General features: G+C 44.0%; 1 protein-coding gene across 1 annotated transcript; it reads right to left on the minus strand.

Moving 5' to 3' along the window:
• Nucleotides 1-19451: 19451 nt before the first annotated feature.
• On the minus strand, nucleotides 19452-20257 carry LOC123440800 (uclacyanin-3-like). Its single transcript, XM_045117347.1, has 2 exons — nucleotides 20047-20257; nucleotides 19452-19932 (listed from the first exon to the last, which is right to left on the minus strand). The coding sequence occupies exons 1-2, from the start codon at nucleotides 20255-20257 to the stop codon at nucleotides 19529-19531; spliced, it is 615 nt and encodes a 204-aa protein (XP_044973282.1). The 3' UTR covers nucleotides 19452-19528.
• Between the last annotated feature and the right edge of the window lie 1911 nt (nucleotides 20258-22168).

Genomic DNA, 22168 nt, shown 5'->3' on the forward strand with positions numbered 1-22168 from the left:
GCCGGAGAACTCTTCTACCTCTCCGTCTCTCTTGCTGGATCAAGAAGGCCGAGATCATCGTCGAGCTGTACGTGTGCTGAACGCGGAGGTGCCGTCCGTTCGGTACTAGATCGTGGGACTGATCGCGGGATTGTTCGCGGGGCGGATCGAGGGACGTGAGGACGTTCCACTACATCAACCGCGTTCACTAACGCTTCTGCTGTATGATCTACAAGGGTACGTAGATCACTCATCCCCTCTCGTAGATGGACATCACCATGATAGGTCTTCGTGCGCGTAGGAAAATTTTTGTTTCCCATGCGACGTTCCCCAACAGTGGCATCATGAGCTAGGTTCATGCGTAGATGTCTTCTCGAGTAGAACACAAAAGTTTTTGTGGGCGGTGATGTGCGTTTTGCTGCCCTCCTTAGTCTTTTCTTGATTCCGCGGTATTGTTGGATTGAAGCGGCTTGGACCGACATTACTCGTACGCTTACGAGAGACTGGTTTCATCGTTACGAGTAACCCCCTTTGCTCAAAGATGACTGGCAAGTGACTGTTTCTCCAACTTTAGTTGAATCGGATTTGATCGAGGAGGTCCTTGGATGAGGTTAAATAGCAACTCATATATCTCCGTTGTGGTGTTTGCGTAAGTAAGATGCGATCCTACTAGATACCCTCGGTCACCACGTAAAACATGCAACAACAAAATTAGAGGACGTCTAACTTGTTTTTGCAGGGTATGATTCTGATGTGATATGGCCAACGATGTGATGTGATATATTGGATGTATGAGATGATCATGTTGTAATAGAAATATCGACTTGCACGTCGATGGTACGGCAACCGGCAGGAGCCGTAGGGTTGTCTTTATACTAACGTTTGTGCTTGCAGATGCGTTTACTATTTTGCTAGGATGTAGCTTTAGTAGTAATAGCATAAGTAGCACGACAACCCCGATGGCAACACGTTGATGGATGATCATGGTGTGGCGCCGGTGACAAGAAGATCGTGTCGGTGCTTTGGTGATGGAGATCAAGAAGCACGTGATGATGGCCATATCATGTCACTTATGAATTGCATGTGATGTTAATCCTTTTATGCACCTTATTTTGCTTAGAACGACGGTAGCATTATGAGGTGATCTCTCACTAAAATTTCAAGACGAAATTGTGTTCTCCCCGACTGTGCACCATTGCGACAGTTCTTCGTTTCGAGACACCACGTGATGATCGGGTGTGATAGACTCAACGTTCACATACAACGGGTGCAAAACAGTTGCACACGCAGAACACTCGGGTTAAGCTTGACGAGCCTAGCATGTGCAGACATGGCCTCGGAACACATGAGACCGAAAGGTCGAGCATGAATCGTATAGTTGATATGATTAGCATAGGGATGCTTACCACTGAAACTATTCTCGACTCACGTGATGATCGGACTTGAGATAGTGGATTTGGATCATGTACCACTCAAATGACTAGAGAGATGTACTTTTTGAGTGGGAGTTCTTAAGTAATATGATTAATTGAACTAATTGTCATGAACATAGTCTAATGGTCTCTGCGAATTACGATGTAGCTTGCGCTATAGCTCTACTATTTTTATATGTTCCTAGAGAAAATTTAGTTGAAAATTGATAGTAGCAAACTTTGCAGACTGAGTCTGTAAAACCGAGGATTGTCCTCGTTGCTGCACAGAAGGCTTATGTCCTTAATGCACCACTCGGTGTGCTGCACCTCGAGCGTCGTCTGTGGATGCTGTGAACATCCGACATACACGTTTCTGATGACTACACGATAGTTCAGTGCAAAGTACTTAATGGCTTAGAAGCAAGGCACCGAAAACGTTTTAAAACGTCACGGAACATAAGTGATGTTCTAAAGAGATGAAATTGTGATTTCATGCTTGTGCCCTTGTTAAGAGGTACGAGACCTCCAACAAGATTCTTTGACCACAAAGTAAAGGAGAAAAGCTCAATCGTTGAGCATGTGCTCAGATTGTCTGAGTACGACAATCACTTGAATCAAGTGGGAGCTAATCTTCCAGATGAGATAGTGATGGTTCTCCAAAAGTCACTGCCACCAAGCTTTGAGAGCTTCGTGATGAACTATAACATATCAAGGATAGATACAATGATCCTTGAGCGATTCGCGACGTTTGACACTGCGAAAGTAGAAATCAAGGAGCATCAATAGTTGATGGTTAGTAAAACCACTAAGTTTCAAGAAAGGAAAGGGCTAGAAGGGATACTTCGTGAAACGGCAAAACAGTTGCTGCACTAATGAAGAGACCCAAGATTAAATCCAAACCCGAGACTAAGTGCTTCTGTAATGAGGGGAACAGTCACTGAGGCGGAGCAACTCTAGATACTTGGTAGATAAGAAGGCTGGCAAAAGTCGAAAGAAGTATATTTGATATACATGATGTGGATGTGTACTTTACTAGTACTCCTAGTAGCACGAGGGTATTGGATACCGGTTCGGTTGCTAAGTGATTAGTAACATGAAATGAAAGCTACGGCATAAACGGAGACTAGCTAAAGGCGAGGTGACGATACGTGTTGGAAGTGTTTCCAAGGTTGATATGATCAAACGTCGCACACTCCATCTACCATCGGGATTGGTGTTAAACCTAAATAATTGTTATTTGGTACTTGCGTTAAGCATGAACATGATTGGATCGTGTTTATTGCAATACGATTATTCATTTAAAGAGAATAATGGTTACTCTATTTGCTTGAATAAATCACCTTCAATGGTTTATTGAATCTCGATCGTAGTGTTACACATGTTCATGATATTGGTGCCAAAAGAAACGAGGTAATGATGATAGTACCACTTACTTGTGGCACTGCCGCTTGAGTCATGTTAGTATAAATTGCATGAAGAGGCTCCATGCTGATGGATCTTTGTACTCACCTGATTTCGAATCACTAGTGACATGCAAATCATACCACATGAGCAAGGCCTTGTTTTCATTGAGATGAAATAAGATAGTAACTTGTTGGAAGTGATGCATTTTGATGTATGCAGTCCAATGGGTGCTGAGGCACGCAGTGGATATCATTATGTTCTTACTTCACTGACGATTTGAGTAGATACAGGAGTATTTACTTAATGAATCACAAGTCTGAAATGTTGAAAAGTTCAATTCCGTTTCAGAGTGAAGTTCGTCGTAACAAGAGGATAAACTGTCTACGATATGATCATGGAAATGAATATCTGAGTTACGAGTTTTGGTACACAGTTAAGACAATGTGGAAATTGTTTTGCAGTTCATGCCACCTGGAACATCATAGTGTGATGATGTGTCTGAACGTCATAGCCACGCACTATTTGGTATGGTGCATACTATGATGTCTCTTATCGAATTACCACTATCGTTTATGGGTTATGCATTAGAGACAACAGCACTCACTTTAAATAGGGCACCGCGTATTTCTGTTGAGATGACACAGTATAGACTAAGGTTTAGAGAAATCTAAACTGTCGTTTCTTGAAAGTTTGGGGTTTTCGACACTTATGTGAAAAAGTTTCAGTCTGATAAGCTCGAACCCAAAGCGGATAAATGCTTCTTCATAGGGTATCCAAAACAGTTGGGTACATCTCCTATCTCAGATCCGAAAGCAAAGTGTTTGTTTCTAGAAATGGATCCTTTCTCGAGGAAAGGTTTCTCTCGAAAGAATTGAGTGGGAGGGTAGCAGAACTTGATAAGGTTATTGAACCATCACTTCAACCAGTGTGTAGCAGGGCGCAGGAAGTTGTTCCTGTGGCGCCTACACCAATTGAAGTGGAAGCTGATGATGGTGATCATTGAGCTTCGAATCAAGTTACTACAAACCTCGTAGGTCGACAAGGTCGCGTACTGCTGCAGAGTAGTACGGTAACCCTGTCTTGGAGGTCATGTTGTTGAGCAACAGTGAACCTACGAGTTATGGAGAAAGCGATGGTGGGCCCAGATTCCGACAAATGGCTGGAAGCCATGAAATCCGAGAGAGGATCCATGGATGAAAACGAAGTGTAGACTTTGGAAGAATTACTTGATGGTCATAGGACTATTGAGTAAAGATGGATCTTTAAAGGAAAACAGACGATGATGGTGATAAGTCACTATTAAGAAAAGCTCGACTTGTCGCAAAGATGTTTTCGACAAGATCAAATGGTTGACTATGATGAGACTTTCTCACTCGTAGCGATGCTAAAGGTCTGTTAGAATTATGTTAGTTGTTGATGCATTATTTATGAAATATTGCACGTAGGATGTCAAAACATTGTTTCCTCGACGGTTTCCTTGAGCAAACATTGTATGTGATACAACCAGGAGGTTTTGTCGATCCTAAAGATACTAGCAAGTATGCAAGTTCCAGCGATCCTTCAATGGACTGGTGCAAGCATCTCGGAGTTGGAATATATATACTTTGATGAGATGATCAAAGATTTTGGGTTTGTACAAGGTTTATGAGAAACTTGTATTTCCAAAGAAGTGAGTGGGAGCACTATAGAATTTCTGATAGGTATATGTGGTTGACATATTGTGGATCAGAAGTAATGTAGAATTTCTGTAAAGCATACAAGGTTGTTTGAAAGAAGTTTTCAAAGGAGTACCTGGATTACGCTACTTGAACGTTGAGCATCAAAGATCTATGGAGATAGATCAAAAGCGCTTAATAGAAGTTTCAACAAGATGCATGCCTTGACAAGTTTTTGAAGGAGTTCAAAATAGATCAGTAAAGAAGGAGTTCTTGGTTGCATTGTAAGGTGTGAATTTGAGTAAGACTCAAAACCCGACCACGGCAGAATAAAGAGAATAGACGAAGGTCGTCTTCTATGCCTTAGCCGTAGAATCTAAAGTATGCCATGCTGTGTACCGCACCTGATGTGTGCCTTGACTCAAAGTCTGTTGAGAGGTACAGAGAGTGATCCATGATTGAATCACTAGCAGCGGTCGAAATTTATCCTTAGTAACTAATGGACTAAGGAATTTTTCTCGATTATGGAGGTGGTTAAAGAGTTTGTCGTAAAGGGTTACGTCAATGCAAGCTTTGACACTAATCCGGATAACTATGAGTAGTGAAACGGATTCGTATAGTAGAGCAGATATTTGGAGCATTTCCGAATAGCACGTAGTAGCAGCATCTATAAGATGACATAAAGATTTGCAAAGAACGCACGAATCTGAAAGTTTCAGAACCGTTGACTAAAACCTCTCTCACGAGCAAGACGTGATCAGACCCCATAACTATATGGGTGTTGGATTCGTTGGAATCACATGGTGATGTGAACTAGATTATTGACTCTAGTGCAAGTGGGAGACTGTTGGAAATATGCCCTAGAGGCAATAATAAATTAGTTATTATCATATTTCTTAGTTCATGATAATCGTTTATTATCCATGCTATAATTGTATTGATTGGAAACACAATACTTGTGTGGATACATAGACAAAACACTGTCCCTAGTAAGCCTCTAGTTGACTAGCTCGTTGATCAAAGATGGTCAAGGTTTCCTGGCCATAGGCAAGTGTTGTCACTTGATAACGGGATCACATCATTAGGAGAATCATGTGATGGACTAGACCCAAACTAATAGACGTAGCATGTTGATCGTGTCATTTTGTTGCTACTGTTTTCTGCGTGTCAAGTATTTGTTCCTATGACCATGAGATCATATAACTCACGGACACCGGAGGAATGCTTTGTGTGTATCAAACGTCGCAACGTAACTGGGTGACTATAAAGATGCTCTACAGGTATCTTCGAAGGTGTTCGTTGAGTTAGTATGGATCGAGACTGGGATTTGTCACTCCGTGTGACGGAGAGGTATCTCGGGGCCCACTCGGTAATACAACATCACACACAAGCCTTGCAAGCAATGTGACTTAGTGTAAGTTGCGGGATCTTGTATTACGGAACGAGTAAAGAGACTTGCCGGTAAACGAGATTGAAATAGGTATGCGGATACTGACGATCGAATCTCGGGCAAGTAACATACCGAAGGACAAAGGGAATGACATACGGGATTATATGAATCCTTGGCACTGAGGTTCAAACGATAAGATCTTCGTAGAATATGTAGGATCCAATATGGGCATCCAGGTCCCGCTATTGGATATTGACCGAGGAGTCTCTCGGGTCATGTCTACATAGTTCTCGAACCCGCAGGGTCTGCACACTTAAGGTTCGACGTTGTTTTATGCGTATTTGAGTTATATGGTTGGTTACCGAATGTTGTTCGGAGTCCCGGATGAGATCACGGACGTCACGAGGGTTTCCGGAATGGTCCGGAAACGAAGATTGATATATAGGATGATCTCATTTGGTTACCGGAAGGTTTTCGTGCATTACCGGAAAAGTTTCGGGCTCATCGGTAGTGTACCGGGAGTGCCGGGAGGGGTGCCGGGGACCATCAGGAGGGGTGTCACGCCCCAAGGGGTCCCATGGTCTATGGGAAGAGATAAACCAGCCCCTAGTGGGCTGGAATAAGTTCCCACTAAGGCCCATAAGGTTTGAGAAGGAAAAAACACAAGGTGAAAAGAGTTTCCAAGTGGGAAGGTGGAATCCTACTCCAAGTAGGATTGGAGTAGGACTCCTCCACCTCCAATTTCGGCCAAACCTTTAGGTTTTGAGGCTGCCTCCTCCCCTCCCTCCCACCTATATATACGGAGGTTTTAGGGCTGATTTGAGACGACTTTCTCACGGCTGCCCGACCACATACATCCATAGTTTTTCCTCTAGATCGCGTTTCTGCGGAGCTCGGGCGGAGCCCTGCTGAGACGAGATCATCACCAACCTCCGGAGCGTCGTTACGCTGCCGGAGAACTCTTCTACCTCTCCGTCTCTCTTGCTGGATCAAGAAGGCCGAGATCATCGTCGAGCTGTACGTGTGCTGAACGCGGAGGTGCCGTCCGTTCGGTACTAGATCGTGGGACTGATCGCGGGATTGTTCGCGGGGCGGATCGAGGGACGTGAGGACGTTCCACTACATCAACCGCGTTCACTAACGCTTCTGCTGTACGATCTACAAGGGTACGTAGATCACTCATCCCCTCTCGTAGATGGACATCACCATGATAGGTCTTCGTGCGCGTAGGAAAATTTTTGTTTCCCATGCGACGTTCCCCAACACCACCACACCGAGGAAGAAGCCACCTGGGGACGAGAAGAGGATCTTCGTCGAGACCACCCGCACCTATTTTCTAGCCAACCCGAATCTCGAGGGCGAGATTCATCTTAAGGTGGGTAGGTTTGTAACATCCCAATTTTCCTAATTGGGAATGTTCTACAAATGTAGCTAAGCATCTATGCATTTTGTTTGCAATAAAGTCTTGCATTTGAATTCCTTCAACTATTTACTTTTGCTTTCTATTTTCTTCCCGAGAAATGCCCCGACAAAATTCTTGCAAGCAAGAAAGAGCGGAGGAAAATGACCCTCCAAAATTGTGAGGCAATTTTGAAAATAATTGAGCCAAGAAAAACCAGAGATTTATGGAGAAAATAATTTGAAAAAGAAATAAAGCTTTTAGGTTTTTTCTGAAAAAAAAACATTTTTTTAAAGTTTTTATTTTTGTCGTGGAAAAATGTTAATCAAGTAGAGAATATTTTTCTGATCATTTTGGTATATAATATCCTATATTAATTATTTTATTTTGTTTCCTTTTTATTTTATTCCTTGCAGTTTTTGAAAATAAAATAAAATCAGGAAACATATTTTTTTAAAAGAAAAGCGCCGTCGGCGCTTTTGAGCCGATTAGGCCCAATCACGCCTGGCCCGGGATCCAGATTCCCTGGCCGAACCGAGCACCACCTCGCGCTCCCTTCTTTTTTTTCTTCCTTTCTTCTTCCTTCCTTCTTTCCCCCACGAGCTCCCCCACCGGTTCTTTCCTTCCAGTGGCTGAGCCGTGCATCCCGGATCCCCGATCTCCCTCCCTCCTTTCCTCTCTCGAGCCCCTCGCCCCCCTATATAAGCCACCGCCCCAGCCCCCCCCCTCGGCCCCTCCTCCCCACGCCGCCTCGCCCAGCCACTGCCTCGCCGGAGAAGCTCCAGAGAAAAAACGCCCCCGCCACCCTGCGCCACCGCTCGCCTCCCCGCCCCAACCAATGCCGCCACGAGCTTCCCCATCGCCGCCGTGTTCCATTTTCCTCCCAAGGCCCGAGCTCCCACGCCGCCATGCCTCACCCCCAACCTCGCCGGAGTTAGACGCCACCAGGAACTCGAGGAGCTCGAGCACGACGCCCCCGACCATCTCCCGCCTTGCCGTCGCTCCCCTAGAACGCCGGAGCTCCTCCGCAACGTCCCCGTCACCTCAGCCGCCGCCGGAGACCGCCGGAGAGCCCTCCCCGTCGACAGCCACCTTCTCTGCCTCGCTGGAGAAGGAGCTCCAGCAACACCCCACGGTGAGCAACCCCCACCCCCTGGTAGCCGTTAGATCTGAACCAACGCATGTGATTAGAAGCACAATACCCCTTCGGTTTTTTTAAACAAAACTCGAACGGTTTTCTTTCACTTACTATTAGCCACAGAGTTTCTATTAGATTTCGGCCGTTTGCTCGTTCTTCCCGCAGCACACACCCCCGCAACCAATCAGAGAGCGCCACATACCCCCTCCCGTGTGCTAGTTAATTTACTCTGTTTTTAGTTTTAATTCAAAAACAGAGAGAGTTCTAATTTTGTTTGGATCATAACTTTTGATCTAGAGATCCAATGAGGTTGATTCTTTTTCTGGTAGATCAAAAAATTTCTTAGTCTTTAAAAACATATAATTTGTATATGTTTGAAATTTTCAAATTTGAATTAGATCAGATTTAGTTTAAACCTTGTTTTGCTTATTCCAGGACTTTAAAATAGATTTTTATTTGATTCTTTTTGCTACTGCTTCCTAGTGATTATATCTTACCGTGGTATAAGTTTCAAATTTTGTTAAATATTTTTACTTGGGGTTTTAACAGAAACAATTTCTGCCTTAGTTAGGTGAAGTGAATTCTTTCACTTAGGCCATAGCTATTTTATATTTGTGATGTTATTTTAGTTGTTGATGGTTGTGGTGCTTATGGTGTGTATTTGTTTGTATCGGTAGATCACCCGGAGTGCGAAGCTTGTTACTTAGAAGCACTCGATCAAGACAACTATCATCAAGGCAAGTCATTTTGATCATACTATCTCCTATCATCAAGGCAAGTTTCACCTTTCTTTGCCCAATTGCATGCTGCGTAGGTACTTGGAAATTTTAGTATAGGTTGTAGTATCATGTGGTAGGCACACAACAACCCCGATACTTGGCCCGGGACGACAAATTTCATATTGCTATGCTTGAGTAGACGGGATTTTGGTTGAGTGCATAACACGAGCGATGCGAGGATGATTAAATAACCAAGACCGGTTAAGACAAGATTTTCAAGACCCCGTGAAGAAATGCAACTCTGGGTGAAGGACGGTTTGACGGGCTCCCTGGAGAAACCAGTGGACGACCCCGGGATGTTGGAGACGGCCATGACATCTTGCGGAAAGCTTCACCCAGGCTCGAAGAGACGGACGGAGGCTTCAAGACCCAAGGCTTACCTGCACAACCACAAGTCATTATGGGCTCTGGCTTGGTTGGACAATGCGGCGACTCTGGACAGGCGGTGCTAGCAGATGTAGAAGAACGGTAGGAATGGATGGGCACCGACAGGGATCCAGAGGGACCCGTTGAAAGACCATGTTTTGATCATCCCGTCTTCAAACACCCTGAAGTGCGAGGACATACTCGGAGGCGATCAAATCTTGTGGGGAATGTGTGCAAAACTCTGCAGAGTGCCCAAACCTAATCGATTAGCCGTGTCCACGGTCATGGACAACTTGAGCCAAAGGCATTGAAATTTCCCTGAACTCTCGACACAACTTAATAATGATGTGGGAATTAACAACAACTCGGGTACGAGAATTGGTTGGCGGAACCATCTCGTTAACAACAAACAATGTAGTAATATTTTGCTTTCAGCCCCTCTTGTTGTAGGAGAAAATTTGCTTTATGCAAAACTTATAGCCCCACCTGCCAAATATGCATGTAGAGATAGTTGGTTATTATTTTACCCCTCTCTTTGATGACTTGCCGGCATATTCCATATGCTGACCTACACGGCTGCAACGTATCATGTTGCAGAGTACTTTTCCGACCAGGAGTGAGGCTACGATCTATGCTCAACGACATGCCCTGGAGTCGGATGGACTCGTCTACCTGATGCTTCCGCTAGTCTTCGTTAGATATCTCATGAGATGGCCTTCAGCCACTTTATTGTAATTCATTATTGTAATAAAGTACTCGTTATGAGATTTCAATTAATAAAGCTGTGTGATTGAACTCTTGATATATACATTGATGTACTGAGTGTGTACCAGCATGATCTTGGGATGGTACGGAAACACCAGAGGCTTGACTCGTATTGAGTCGGGTCGCTACAATTCCACATTATCTTAAGTGAGTGCCAAACTCATAACTCAGATATTCTCCTCTTCGATCAGATCGTAGGAATTTAATCTTCTTGTTACGATGATTCTCAACTTCACTCTGAAATTGCTTGAACTTTTCAAATGTTTCAGACTTGTGTTTCATTAAGTAAATATATCCATATCTACTTAAGTCATCTGTAAAGGTGAGAAAATAACAATAATGACCGCGTGCCTCTATGCTCATTGGTCCATACACATCAGTATGTATGATCTCCAATAAGTCACTTGTGTGCTCCATTGTTCTGAAGAACGGAGTCTTAGTCGTCTTGCCCATGAGGCATGGCTCACATGTGTCAAGTTATTCAAAATCATGTGACTCCAAAAGTCCATCAGCATGGAGTTCCTTCATGCGTTTTATACCAATATGACCTAAGCGGCAGTGCCACAAGAAAATGTTACTATCATTATCAACTCTACATCTTTTGGTATGAATGTTATGAATGTGTGTGTCATCACTATCGAGATTCAATAAGAACAAACCCCTCACATTGGGTGCATGACCATAAAAGGTAATACTCGTATAAATAGAACAACCATTATTCTCTGATTTAAATGAGTAACCGTCTCGCAATAAACAAGATCCAGATATAATGTTCATGCTTAAGGCAGGCACTAAATAAGAATTATTCAGGTCAATCACTAATCCCGACGATAATTGAAGTGAGAGTGTGCCAACGACGATCACATCAACCTTCGAACCATTTCCCACGTGCATCGTCACTTCGTCCTTTGCAAACCTTCTTCTATATCGTAGTTCCTGCTTTGAGTTGCAAATGTGAGCAACTAAATCGGTATCAAATACCCAGGCACTATTATGAGAGTTGGTGAGGTACACATCAATAACATGTATATCATATATACCTTGTTTGGTGTTGGCCGCCTTCTTGTCTGCGAGGTACTTGGGGCGGTTCCGCTTCTAGTGGCAAGTCCCCTTGCAATGATAACACTCAGCTTCTAGCTCGGGCCCAGCCTTGGGTTTCTTTATGGGAGGGGCAACTGTTTTCCCACTCTTCTTGGAGTTACCCTTCTTGCCTTGCCATTTTTCTTGAAACTGGTGGTTTTATTAACCATCAACACTTGATGTTCTTTCTGGATTTCGGACTCAGCGACTTTCAGCATCGCAAACAGTTCGACGACTGATTTATTCATCCTTTGCATGTTGTACTTCAACACAAAGATTTTATAGCTAGGTGGTAGTGATTAAAGAACTCTGTCAGTGATCGCCTCTAGCGGGAGAACAATCCCCAATTCAGCTAGACGGTTTGAGTATCCAGACATTCTGAGTACATGCTCACTGACAGACCCGTTCTCCTCCATTTTACAAGCATAGAACTTATCAGAGGTTTCATACCTCTCGATCGGGGCATTATTTTCAAAGATAAACTTCAACTCTTGGAACACCTCACATGCTCCATGACGTTCAAAATGTCTTTGAAGTCCCGGTTCTAAGCCATACAAAATTGCACATTGAGCTACTGAGTAGTCATCCAGACGAGATTGACAGATGTTCATGTCACCTAGAAGTGCGTCAAGGACATAAGCCTTTTGGGAAACCATGAGAAAAAATTCTCAGGTTTCGAGCCGAGTCTACAAAGTTACTTCCATCATCTTTCAACTTGGCTTTCTCTAGGAATGCATTAAAATTCAAGGGTGCTACTGCGCGAGCAATTGATCTACAACATAAATTTGCAAAGATTACTTAGACTATTGTTTAAGATAATGAGTTTAGTTAATCATATTACTAAAAACTCCCGCTCAAATTGATATCCCTCTATTCATTCGAGTGACACATGATCCAAATTCACCAACCCAAGTCCGATCATCACGTGAGATGAGTTGGCTTCAATGGTGGACATCCCTATGTTGATCATATCTACTATATATATGACTCATGTTCGATCTTTTGGTCTCTTGTGTTCCGAGGCCATGTCTGTACATGCTAGGATCGTCAAGTTTAACCCGAGTATTCCGCGTGTTTCAGAACTGTCTTACACCTATTGTATGTGAACGTAGAGTCTATCACACACAATCATCACGTGGTGTCTCAAAACGACAAACTTTCGCAATGGTGCACACTCGGGGATAACACAATTTTATCTTGAAATTGTAGTGAGGGATCACCTTATAATGCTACCGTCGTCCTAAGCAAAATAAGGTGCATAAAATCATCACATGCAAATCATAAGTGACATGACATGGCCACGATCTTGAGCTTTTGATCTCCACTTCCAAAGCACCGGCATGATCTCCATCGTCACCAGCACAACACCATGATCTCCAACATTGTGCTGCATCGAGGTTGTCGCGCCAACTATGATGTTACTACTAAAGCTACTGAACTAGCGATAAAGCAAAACATCACCAAGCGCAAAAATAAATTGAAGACAACCCTATGGCTCCTGCCGGTTGCCGGAGCATCGACATGCAAGTCGATATTTAACTATTACAACATGATCATCTCATACATTAAATATATAATATCATGTACTTGTTCATATCATATCACATCATACCCTCCAAAAACAAATTGGACGTCCTCTAATTTGTTGTTGCATGTTTTACGTGGCTAAAATGGGTATCTAGCAAGAATGATTCTTACCTACATGACACCACAACGGTGATACACAAGTTGCTATTTGACCTTCTCCAGGGATTGCCTTTGTCGAATTTGATTCAACTAAAGTAGGAGAGACAAACACCCGCAGCCATGTTTATACAACAAGTTGCATGTCAGTTGATGAAACCGGTCTCTCGTAAACGTGCGAGTAAGGTTGGTTCGAGCCGCTTCATCCAACAATACCGCCAAATGAAGAAAAGACTAAGGAGGGAAGTAATCTGAATATCAACGCCCACAAACTCCTTTGTGTTCTACTTGAGCTGTCATCTACGCATAAACCTAGTTGTGATACCACTGTTGGGGAATGTTGGATGGGAAACAAAAAATTCATACTCACATATAAGATCTATCCATGGTGATGACCATCAACGAGAGGAGAGATCAGATCTACATACCCTTGTAGATCGCTAAGCGGGAAGCGTTAAGAAACGCGGTTGATGTAGTCGAAAGTCTTAGCGATCCAAATTGCAAGCCGTTCTGCAATCCAATCACAATCTAGCATCGAATGGACGGCACCTCCATGTTCAACACACGTACAGCTCGATGACGATCTCCACCTTCTTGATCCAGCAAGAGGGGCGAAGAAGTAGATGAATTCTCCGACAGCACGACGACGTGGCGGTGATGTTGGAGGAGCTGATCCGATAGGGCTACGTCGTGTAATGTCGAACTAGCCTACGGGGTGTCACGAAGTAGTGGAGGGAGAGGGGCTGCGCCGTGGCTTTTGGTGCGTCTAGCCTCTCTCCTCTCCACTATATATAGGTGGGAGGGAGGGGCGGTGCCCTAGGGAAAAACCCCTCGGGTTGGTCGGCGGCGCACAAGGTATAGTAGTGGATTTATTAGCCATTTGTAAAGATATTTTAGTAGGTGTAAGCTTATTCAAATCAAGTCTTTTATATAAAGAGAAAGACATAACACTAACACCGACTCCTAAATCACATAAAGCAATTTTCACACAACTTTGTTTAATGGAGCAAGGTATAGTAGGTATTCTAGGATCTCCTAATTTCTTAGGTACTCTGCAATCAAAAGAGTAATTTGCATTCAGTTTCATGTATTTTTCTTTTATTAGTGACACTATCTTTCATATATTTAGCATAAGGAGACTGATAAGCAACGCGTATAAAGGATCATAACAGTCTTCGAGGATAGTATTTCACCTAAATTTATTGATTCCACACACGGGGAACCATAGAATATTTATGAGTCTCAGGATTCAGTTGTCAATTCGACCACATGTGGAATATCTTTCTACAACAAAGTGGTTAGTAGCACAAGTGTTTGATAGTTTTGACAGTTCGGTAATAGTAGCAATAGTAATAAGAATAGTAAGAGTAACAATTTGAAAGAGCAGCGGCGGTACTAGTAAATTAGCAAAATTAATATGAGAAAAGCGTAGGCATTGGACCAACGATGGATAAGTATGTTGGATGACATTCATCATGTAACAGTCACAACCTAGAGCGACACAGAACTAGCTCCAATTCATCAATGTAATGTAGACATGTATTTTCGTATATAGTCATACGTGTTTATAATAAGATCTTTCATGACATCTTTTGTCCTACCCTCCCGTGACAGCAAGGTTCATAAGGAAATCTAAGGAATATTAAGGTCTCCTTTAAAAAGAAAACCGGAACAGAGCATTAGCACATGATTAATACATGAACTCCTCATACTATGGTCATCACCGGAGATGATCTTAATTTCTATCACTTTGGGGTCTACGCATCACAATAGATAATAGGTGCATATAACTCGCAAGATATGATCCAAAACAATCTCATATTGATAGAATCAAAATAGTTTCGGATCTGAAATCATGGCAGTCGGACAGAGGCGGGGAAGAACCTAGCAGTAGATCAGAGCTTGGAACTCGGTGGCACGAGGAAGATATTGTTCTGGTGTGTATCTTTGGAGAGGACTGTCCTCTATTTTATAGGAACATGAGTAGGGGGGAAGTTGGCGGAGCGACAGAAGATGAAATGAAGAGACGGGTGGTGAAATGAATAGGCAGTAGCATTCGTATTCAATCTCCACTACAACAAAGACATGTCAGCCCCCATGTGAACTTTTGTATATTAGTCATGCATGGAATTTTTTTAGACAATTAATCAACTCATTCCTGCAATCCGCGGTGCGCCACGGCAAGTTGGAACGAGACGGGCGGCGGAGGAGGAGCCAACGTCTATGTCTCTCTTCTTCTCATGCTCATACATGTGGGAAAACAAATTTCCTTATAAGAAGGTCCAACTTCTTCTGAACTAGCAATGTGAGACTAAATTTTAGTCACACCTATTTCCTTGCACGAGTGGGCTAGGAATTCTGAAACTGTTATTGGGCTGGCCCAAAAAGTAGACCAGATTCCAGCAAAATGTGGTAGCAAAAGTTAATGGACAACACTAATTATCTCGTGCTATCATGTAATCCTCAAATAATAGACAAACCTAAAATACTTTTGTACAAATTATTTGTAGTGAATGCACTTATTGCTTAAACAATTTAACTCATACAAGGACCCTAATCTACCACAAACGCTAACCCTAACATTACATCCAATTAAGGCACAAATCCTAACATAAGATGTGCGTATGATAGATGGCGGTGGAGAATGATGACTTGCTCCACACCGTTGAGAGATGGAGCCCACTTATGGCGGCAAGGGAGTTGCCGGAATCTTGTGGGCCGCTGCTACCCGCTGCTCCAATGACCATTCCGCCGTTGGGAACGGTTGCGTCGCTAATCTCTGGCTACCAATAGTAGCAAAATTTGTAAAGCATGCAAGCTCATAAACATGCATTCTCAAATTCAACATGCAAGCTCATAAACATGGTCACCAAGAGTAGCAAAATTTGTAGAACATAAAGCACTAGAAGAAAACTAATTGAAGCAACATGAAGGAGAGTCACATTCCAAGGAGTGATCCCTCAAAATAGTTTCAGAAACGAGTTCCGAGCAAGAATATCAAAAATCCTAAAAATGAGCAAGAGAATTTTTTTCCTCGGGGAAGGAGATTGTGGGCATGAGCACAAAGTGAGTGGGTCACTGTGGGACCCATGAGCTCGATGGGTGCTCCTAGGGGGATGGGCACGCCTTGTGAGATCGTGGCTCACGGGTGCACCTCATGGGTTGTGTTTAGTGCCAAAAATTCTATTCATTCTAAAAAATATTAAATTTTTAGGGCATTCGGAGAACATTTATTTTTAGGTCATTTTTATTGCAAGGAAAATTCAAAAAACATGATAATTACTACATTTTACTTTACTAAAACTTCAAATAGAAAAGAATGAAACTATGGATACACTAGGTTGTGCTCACTAGATTTATCGACCACATGCAACTAAAAAGAATCCATTAATAAGGTCGATCAATTTTTTTTAACAATCGACATGTTATTGTCCTCGTGCATATCAAGAATAACAAAGGACGTTAAGATAGTAACATTTGCAACCACAAATATCGACCCCCAAAATGTATGTCTTCGGGTGAAGACTTTGGTCATTCCTTGAACACTTTGATCGCAAAGAAATTACGAAGAAAATGATATTCCTCTAGAAGACATTGAAGATGAGGAATTCAGTGTGCCCGAAGAAAATACTCTGAAGACTTTGAAGCTTGAAGATTTACTCTTTTTGTTTCATTTTCTTCATTCTTGAGTCATAGGAACACCGTACTGTTAAAGGGGGTCGAAGTAAAACTATGGAAAAAAATTCATCATGATGCTCAACTCACACCTATACCTACCACATACTCCACGTGAGGAATATGAGAGACATGAGGACTTTTGCAGTTGAAAGTTCCGACCGTTGCCGCGCCGCGCGCCACCTGTCCCAAACCTTATCCACCCAACGGTCGTGTCATTAAGGACATTAATGTCAAATCATGTCGGAATGCTCCCATGCTATAAATAGCCGCCCCCACAACCACTAGCTGGTTGGCTGCTCCGATAGAAACTGACACTTGTCATTTAGAGCAACCCAATTCCTCAAGGTCTTTGAGCGAAAATCATCAAGTGAGGAAATACCCCCAAACACCCAAATCCAAACCAAAACCCAAGTGATTGAGCATCATTGAAGAGATTGTTCCTGTGTGGAACCGATGCTTGTTTCCTTTGAGGACTATGCATCCTCCAGACAGTTAGGCGTCATGGTCTAAAGTATCCAGCTGTCAATTGTGGATCGTCGGGTGACCGAGTTTGTGAGGGTTTGGAGGTCTGTCTTGAAGACTTACCACGAGTGTTGGGCAAGGACTGTGTATCCTTAGCTCAAGGAGAATATGGTAGGGACTGTGTGTCCCGGGACTATGTGTCCTTTGGTTTCAATACCAAGCCGCTCCAAACCAGACGTACAACTGCCACAGCAGTTGGAACTGGGTCATCAACCATTCTCTTCATCGAGCTACGGGTTCTATTTCGTCAACTCTTTTCATTTCCTCAATTGCATGTTGAAGACTTTCATCTGCACTCTTTGAAGAATTTGACTAAAGACTTTCACTGAATTCCTCACCTTAAATTATTCACCTGAGTTATTCATCACATGCTTATCCTATATACGTGACCTGTGCAAACCGATCCTATCAACTCACGCTGAATACTTTGTTGTAGGCGACTTTGCACTTCTGTCTAAGTACTATTTCCGTTGTACTCAGTTCATAACTGAGGACTTTCCTCGCTAGGAATTTCCTCGGTGATGAATTTGTAAAAATCGCTTATTCCACCCCCCCCCCCTAGTCGATATAACGCACTTTCAGTGAATACATGAGCTCCTCATACTATGGTCTTCACCAGAGATGATCTGAATTTTTGTCACTTTGGGGTCTACGTATCACAACAGATAATAGGTGCATATAACTGGCAAGATATGATCCAAAACAATCTCTTATTCATAGAATCAAAATATCTTCAGATCTGAAATCATGGCGCTCGGAACCGAGATGGGGAAGAACCTAGCAGTAGATCAGAGCTTGGAATTGGTGTTGTGAGGCAGATGTTTTTCTGATGTGTCTCTATGAAGAAGACCGACCTCTCTTTTATAGGAACATGAGGAGGAGGCAAGCTGGAGCGACAGAAGATGAAATGAAAAGATGGGTGGTGAAATAAATAGGCAGTAACATCCGTATTCAACCTCCACTACAACAAAGACGTGTCAGCCCCCATGCGACCTTTTATATACTAGTCATGCGTGGCAAAATTTTAGACAATGACTCAACTCATTCTCGCAACCCGCTGTGCGGCGCGACGAGTTGGAACGAGACGGGTGGCAGAGAAGGAGCCCACGTCTATGTCTATCTTCTTCTCATGCTCATACATGTGGAAAAACAAACTATAAGGTCCAACTTTTACTAAACTAGCAATGTGAGATTAAATTTTGGCCACACCAATTGCCTTGCACGAGCGGACTAAGTGGGCCTTTAAAATTTATTAGGAATTTTGAAACTATTATTGGGCTGGCCGAAAAAGTAGACCAGATTCCGGCAAAATGTGACAGCAAAAGTTAATGGACAACACTAATTATCTACTCTTGCTATCATTCAATCCTCAAATAATAGACAAACCTATAATACTTTTGTACTGATTATTTGAAGTGAATCCACATGTTGCTTAAACAATTTAATTCACATATACAGGGAGCCTAATCTGCCACAAACCCTAACCCTAACATTACATCTAATTAAGGCACAAATCCTAACATAAGGTGTGCACATGATAGAGGGCGGTGGAGAATGATGACTTGCTCCACGCAGGGCCGGCCCATAGGCTGGGGCAACGGGGCGCCCGCCCTGGCCCCTGAGAGGTAGGGGCACCAGCGAGGTAGCAGCATAACATACGTTTTACGATATTTCTTTCTTAGGTCCAGAAAAATTAGAGAAAAATAAATAAATACTCATGTGGTTATTGATGACTTTTCTTCCAGAAGTGTTAGGAAAAACAACAAGACTTAATGTGGTTTTAGTTCAAAGACCACTAATCTATGCTATATACTAAATTGCTTTCGAAATACAATATATTCTGAACTTTTTTTATACACAAGGGTCCTATTTTGTTTTCTCGCCGGAGGGCTCCAAATATGTATGGACCGGTCCTGGCTCCACGCCGCCGAGAGATGAAGCCCACTCATGGCCCGGCCCCAGGGGAGTTGGCTGAATCTTGCGGGCCGCTGCTACCCCCTGCTCCAATGACCATTCCGCCGTTGGGTGCGGCTGCGTCGCGCGCGAATCTTCGTCTATCGAGCCAGCTCTCCACTCGGAGTAAGAAAAGTGATAGCTTTTGCCGTGCAAGAAATGTGGTGGCAATTTCCAAAATGAACTTCAAATGTGGTGCTTTTTTTTTGCAATTCACTCCGATACATCAAACCAAACACTCTGATACTAAATCTATGGTCCTTGATTATCACACGCACATCACACACTAACGAACTAATCAATCAAGTAACCTACTTAGATTTGCTCAGATAGAGCAGGCCAGGACCAATGCTGCAGCTAGTGCTATGGCGTGCCCGAGGGACGCCACGAATGGCCCGCCCCCGGCTGATGAATACCCTATCGACTGGGCCGGCCCTGGAGCCGGAGAGAAGGACGACAATCCTGAAGGTGCCGGCGGGGTTTGTGCCGACGATGACGGTGTTGCCGGCTCCGGTGGCTCGCCGGCGAGGACGTGAATTATGAGCTTCTGACCGTCTTTGCAGTGTCCGAGGTCAGCGCTGGCGAAGTAGACGAAGCCTGGCATGTCGAGGGGGAAGAGCGTGTTGCCGTCCCTCGGCACGGTGCCGCTGCCGATGCCCACCGTCTCGTTGCAGTGAAAGTATCCAGCCTTGCTCACCTTGATCACCGAGTCATTCTTGTACACGAACTCTGCATGCATGCATGTCCATTCGCATGCACAACAGAAAGATTAAGTTGATTTCGTCTCCGCCAGACAAATCAATGGCGCAAATTAGGTTCGCGCGCGCGTAATCAGTGACTTACCAAGGGAGTCCCCGACGAAGAAGTTTACGGCGGACGACCACTTGACGTAGAACATCTCCTTGTCCTGCGGCGGGGGCACGCGCCACCCTTCACGGCCGCCAACCTTGTACCGCTTCCTCGACGACGCCACGGACGACGTCGGGGAGAAGAAGACGAGCACGACGACGAGCGCCCAGAGACGAATCGACAGGCACGCTGCCGCCGCCGCCATATCGATCGTATCAAAACCAAGCAACGGGCGTTCTCAGCAGGTTCTCCGCCCGCCACCCGCCGATGATGTCCAAGAAGAGGAAGTGGTGATGTATGTGTACTGTGTCCTACCGGCGCGCGGAGCGAGGCGAATTGATCGGAGGACGAGGAATTTATAGGGGTACTACGTTGATCGAGCAGTGCCGAGAAGTGGTAAAACTGATAGGGTGGAGGGAGCTTGCATGCATGGCGAACGCAACGGATTGCCCATTGGCGGTTAGGTCAAATCGCGCGGAGGGGGGAGCTAGGAGAACGTGGCGTTGGACTCTCACAAGGCAGTTACTCCATGCACCCATACTCCATAGGCGGCAGTTACTCCATGCACCCATACTCCATAGGCGGCAGTTACTCCATGCACCCATACTCCATAGGCTTATGTCCTGACGGCGGCATTACGTACAAGTACAGGCCCAAGAACTGAATGACCGTTTTTGGGGAATCTTTCTTGCAGTCCAGGCGTTAGCCATTAGGGCATGTACATTAGTATAGACACCTACTATCTATAACAACGCTTCATGTCAGCTCTAGACAGTATTGAAAATACCCTTTACAATGGACCAACTCTTTTGGAGTCTGTTACAAGGAAAATATCGATCATATTTGGACTTGTGGAGCACGAGATTCGGCGGTTCGGCTGTGTCGTTGGGGCAAACTACCGATGATGCGAATGTACAACGGCAAGCAGCTGTCGATAAGGAGCGATATTTTTGGGATATCGACCGTCTGCAAAACTACAGACACCCTCATTCTCTTTCCACGTTCTCTCTCCGCCACCTAGATAAATTTCAGACGTGGTAGTTGTTATAGACAGCTGAGTAGATATCATTGTACATGCCCTTAGTGATGTGGCCGTGGATTCTAAAAAAAATGTAGTGTGGCCCTGTGGCTGATTTATACTAGTACACCCTCCGTCACCGTTTACAAGAATTCTCATGTTTTTTTTGAACAATCACGCGGGGGGGGGGGGGGGGGGAGTTTCCCCACCTGAATATATTACCACTGAAAGAGATACAAGAGGAGAATTACATGAACTAGTTATACATACGGAATGGAAGCTGACAGAAAGCTTAGCCACTGCCTAGCATAGTCTCTAAGTTCCAAATTTTTAAAACGAAAAATCCAAAGGATGGAGTCAGCAACAATGTTTCTCGAGGTGATTCTAGCAGGCAAATCTTCAACCCTGAAAACAGTTGCATTCCAGGAGTCCCAAATCTTTCATAGGATAGTCAACGCAACCGAGGGCCAGATGTTGGGGTTCAGTCCTGTAGGAGAGGCAGTAGCCTGAATATGCATCAATGAGTTTGGTGGCACTAGACCGATGAGCAGCCAAACCTGAATAGCATAGGAGCAGAAGCAGGATAGGTGAGCTGCATCCTCACAGGGATCCTGGCATCGTGGGCAAGCCGCGGACAGAGCAATGGTCTTGTGAGCTAGGTTTGCTTTGGTGTTCAGCCTATCTCGGAACAGAAGCCAGGCAAATATCTTGACCTTGATGGGCACAGCTGATGACCAAATGAAGTTATGGTGCAGGTCAAAACAGTCTTCAGCCAAGATAGTATTGTAGACGTTTCTGGCTAAAAAAGGCAGCCCATGTGTGAGTGATCTCTCGCCCGGCCTCTGTGATGGGCGAAAATCCTGCAACAACAACAATACATTCTTCAAATCTCTAGCCGCGGCATTAGTTAGGTGATCTCTTAGGTGAGATAATAAGCTGGTTTGAAAAATAGTCGCCACTGAAACCTTGTCATTTAAGGAGTGTGAGAACAAATATGGGAAAGCTTCCTTTAGAGGCAAGTTAAGTATCCATTTGTCAAGCCAGAAGAACGTAGCTTGACCATTATAAGTAATCACAAAGGAGTGGTTGATAAGAGTG

Source organism: Hordeum vulgare, chromosome 3H, assembly GCF_904849725.1.
Source record: "Hordeum vulgare subsp. vulgare chromosome 3H, MorexV3_pseudomolecules_assembly, whole genome shotgun sequence".
In the NCBI taxonomy this organism is placed as follows: domain Eukaryota; kingdom Viridiplantae; phylum Streptophyta; class Magnoliopsida; order Poales; family Poaceae; genus Hordeum; species Hordeum vulgare.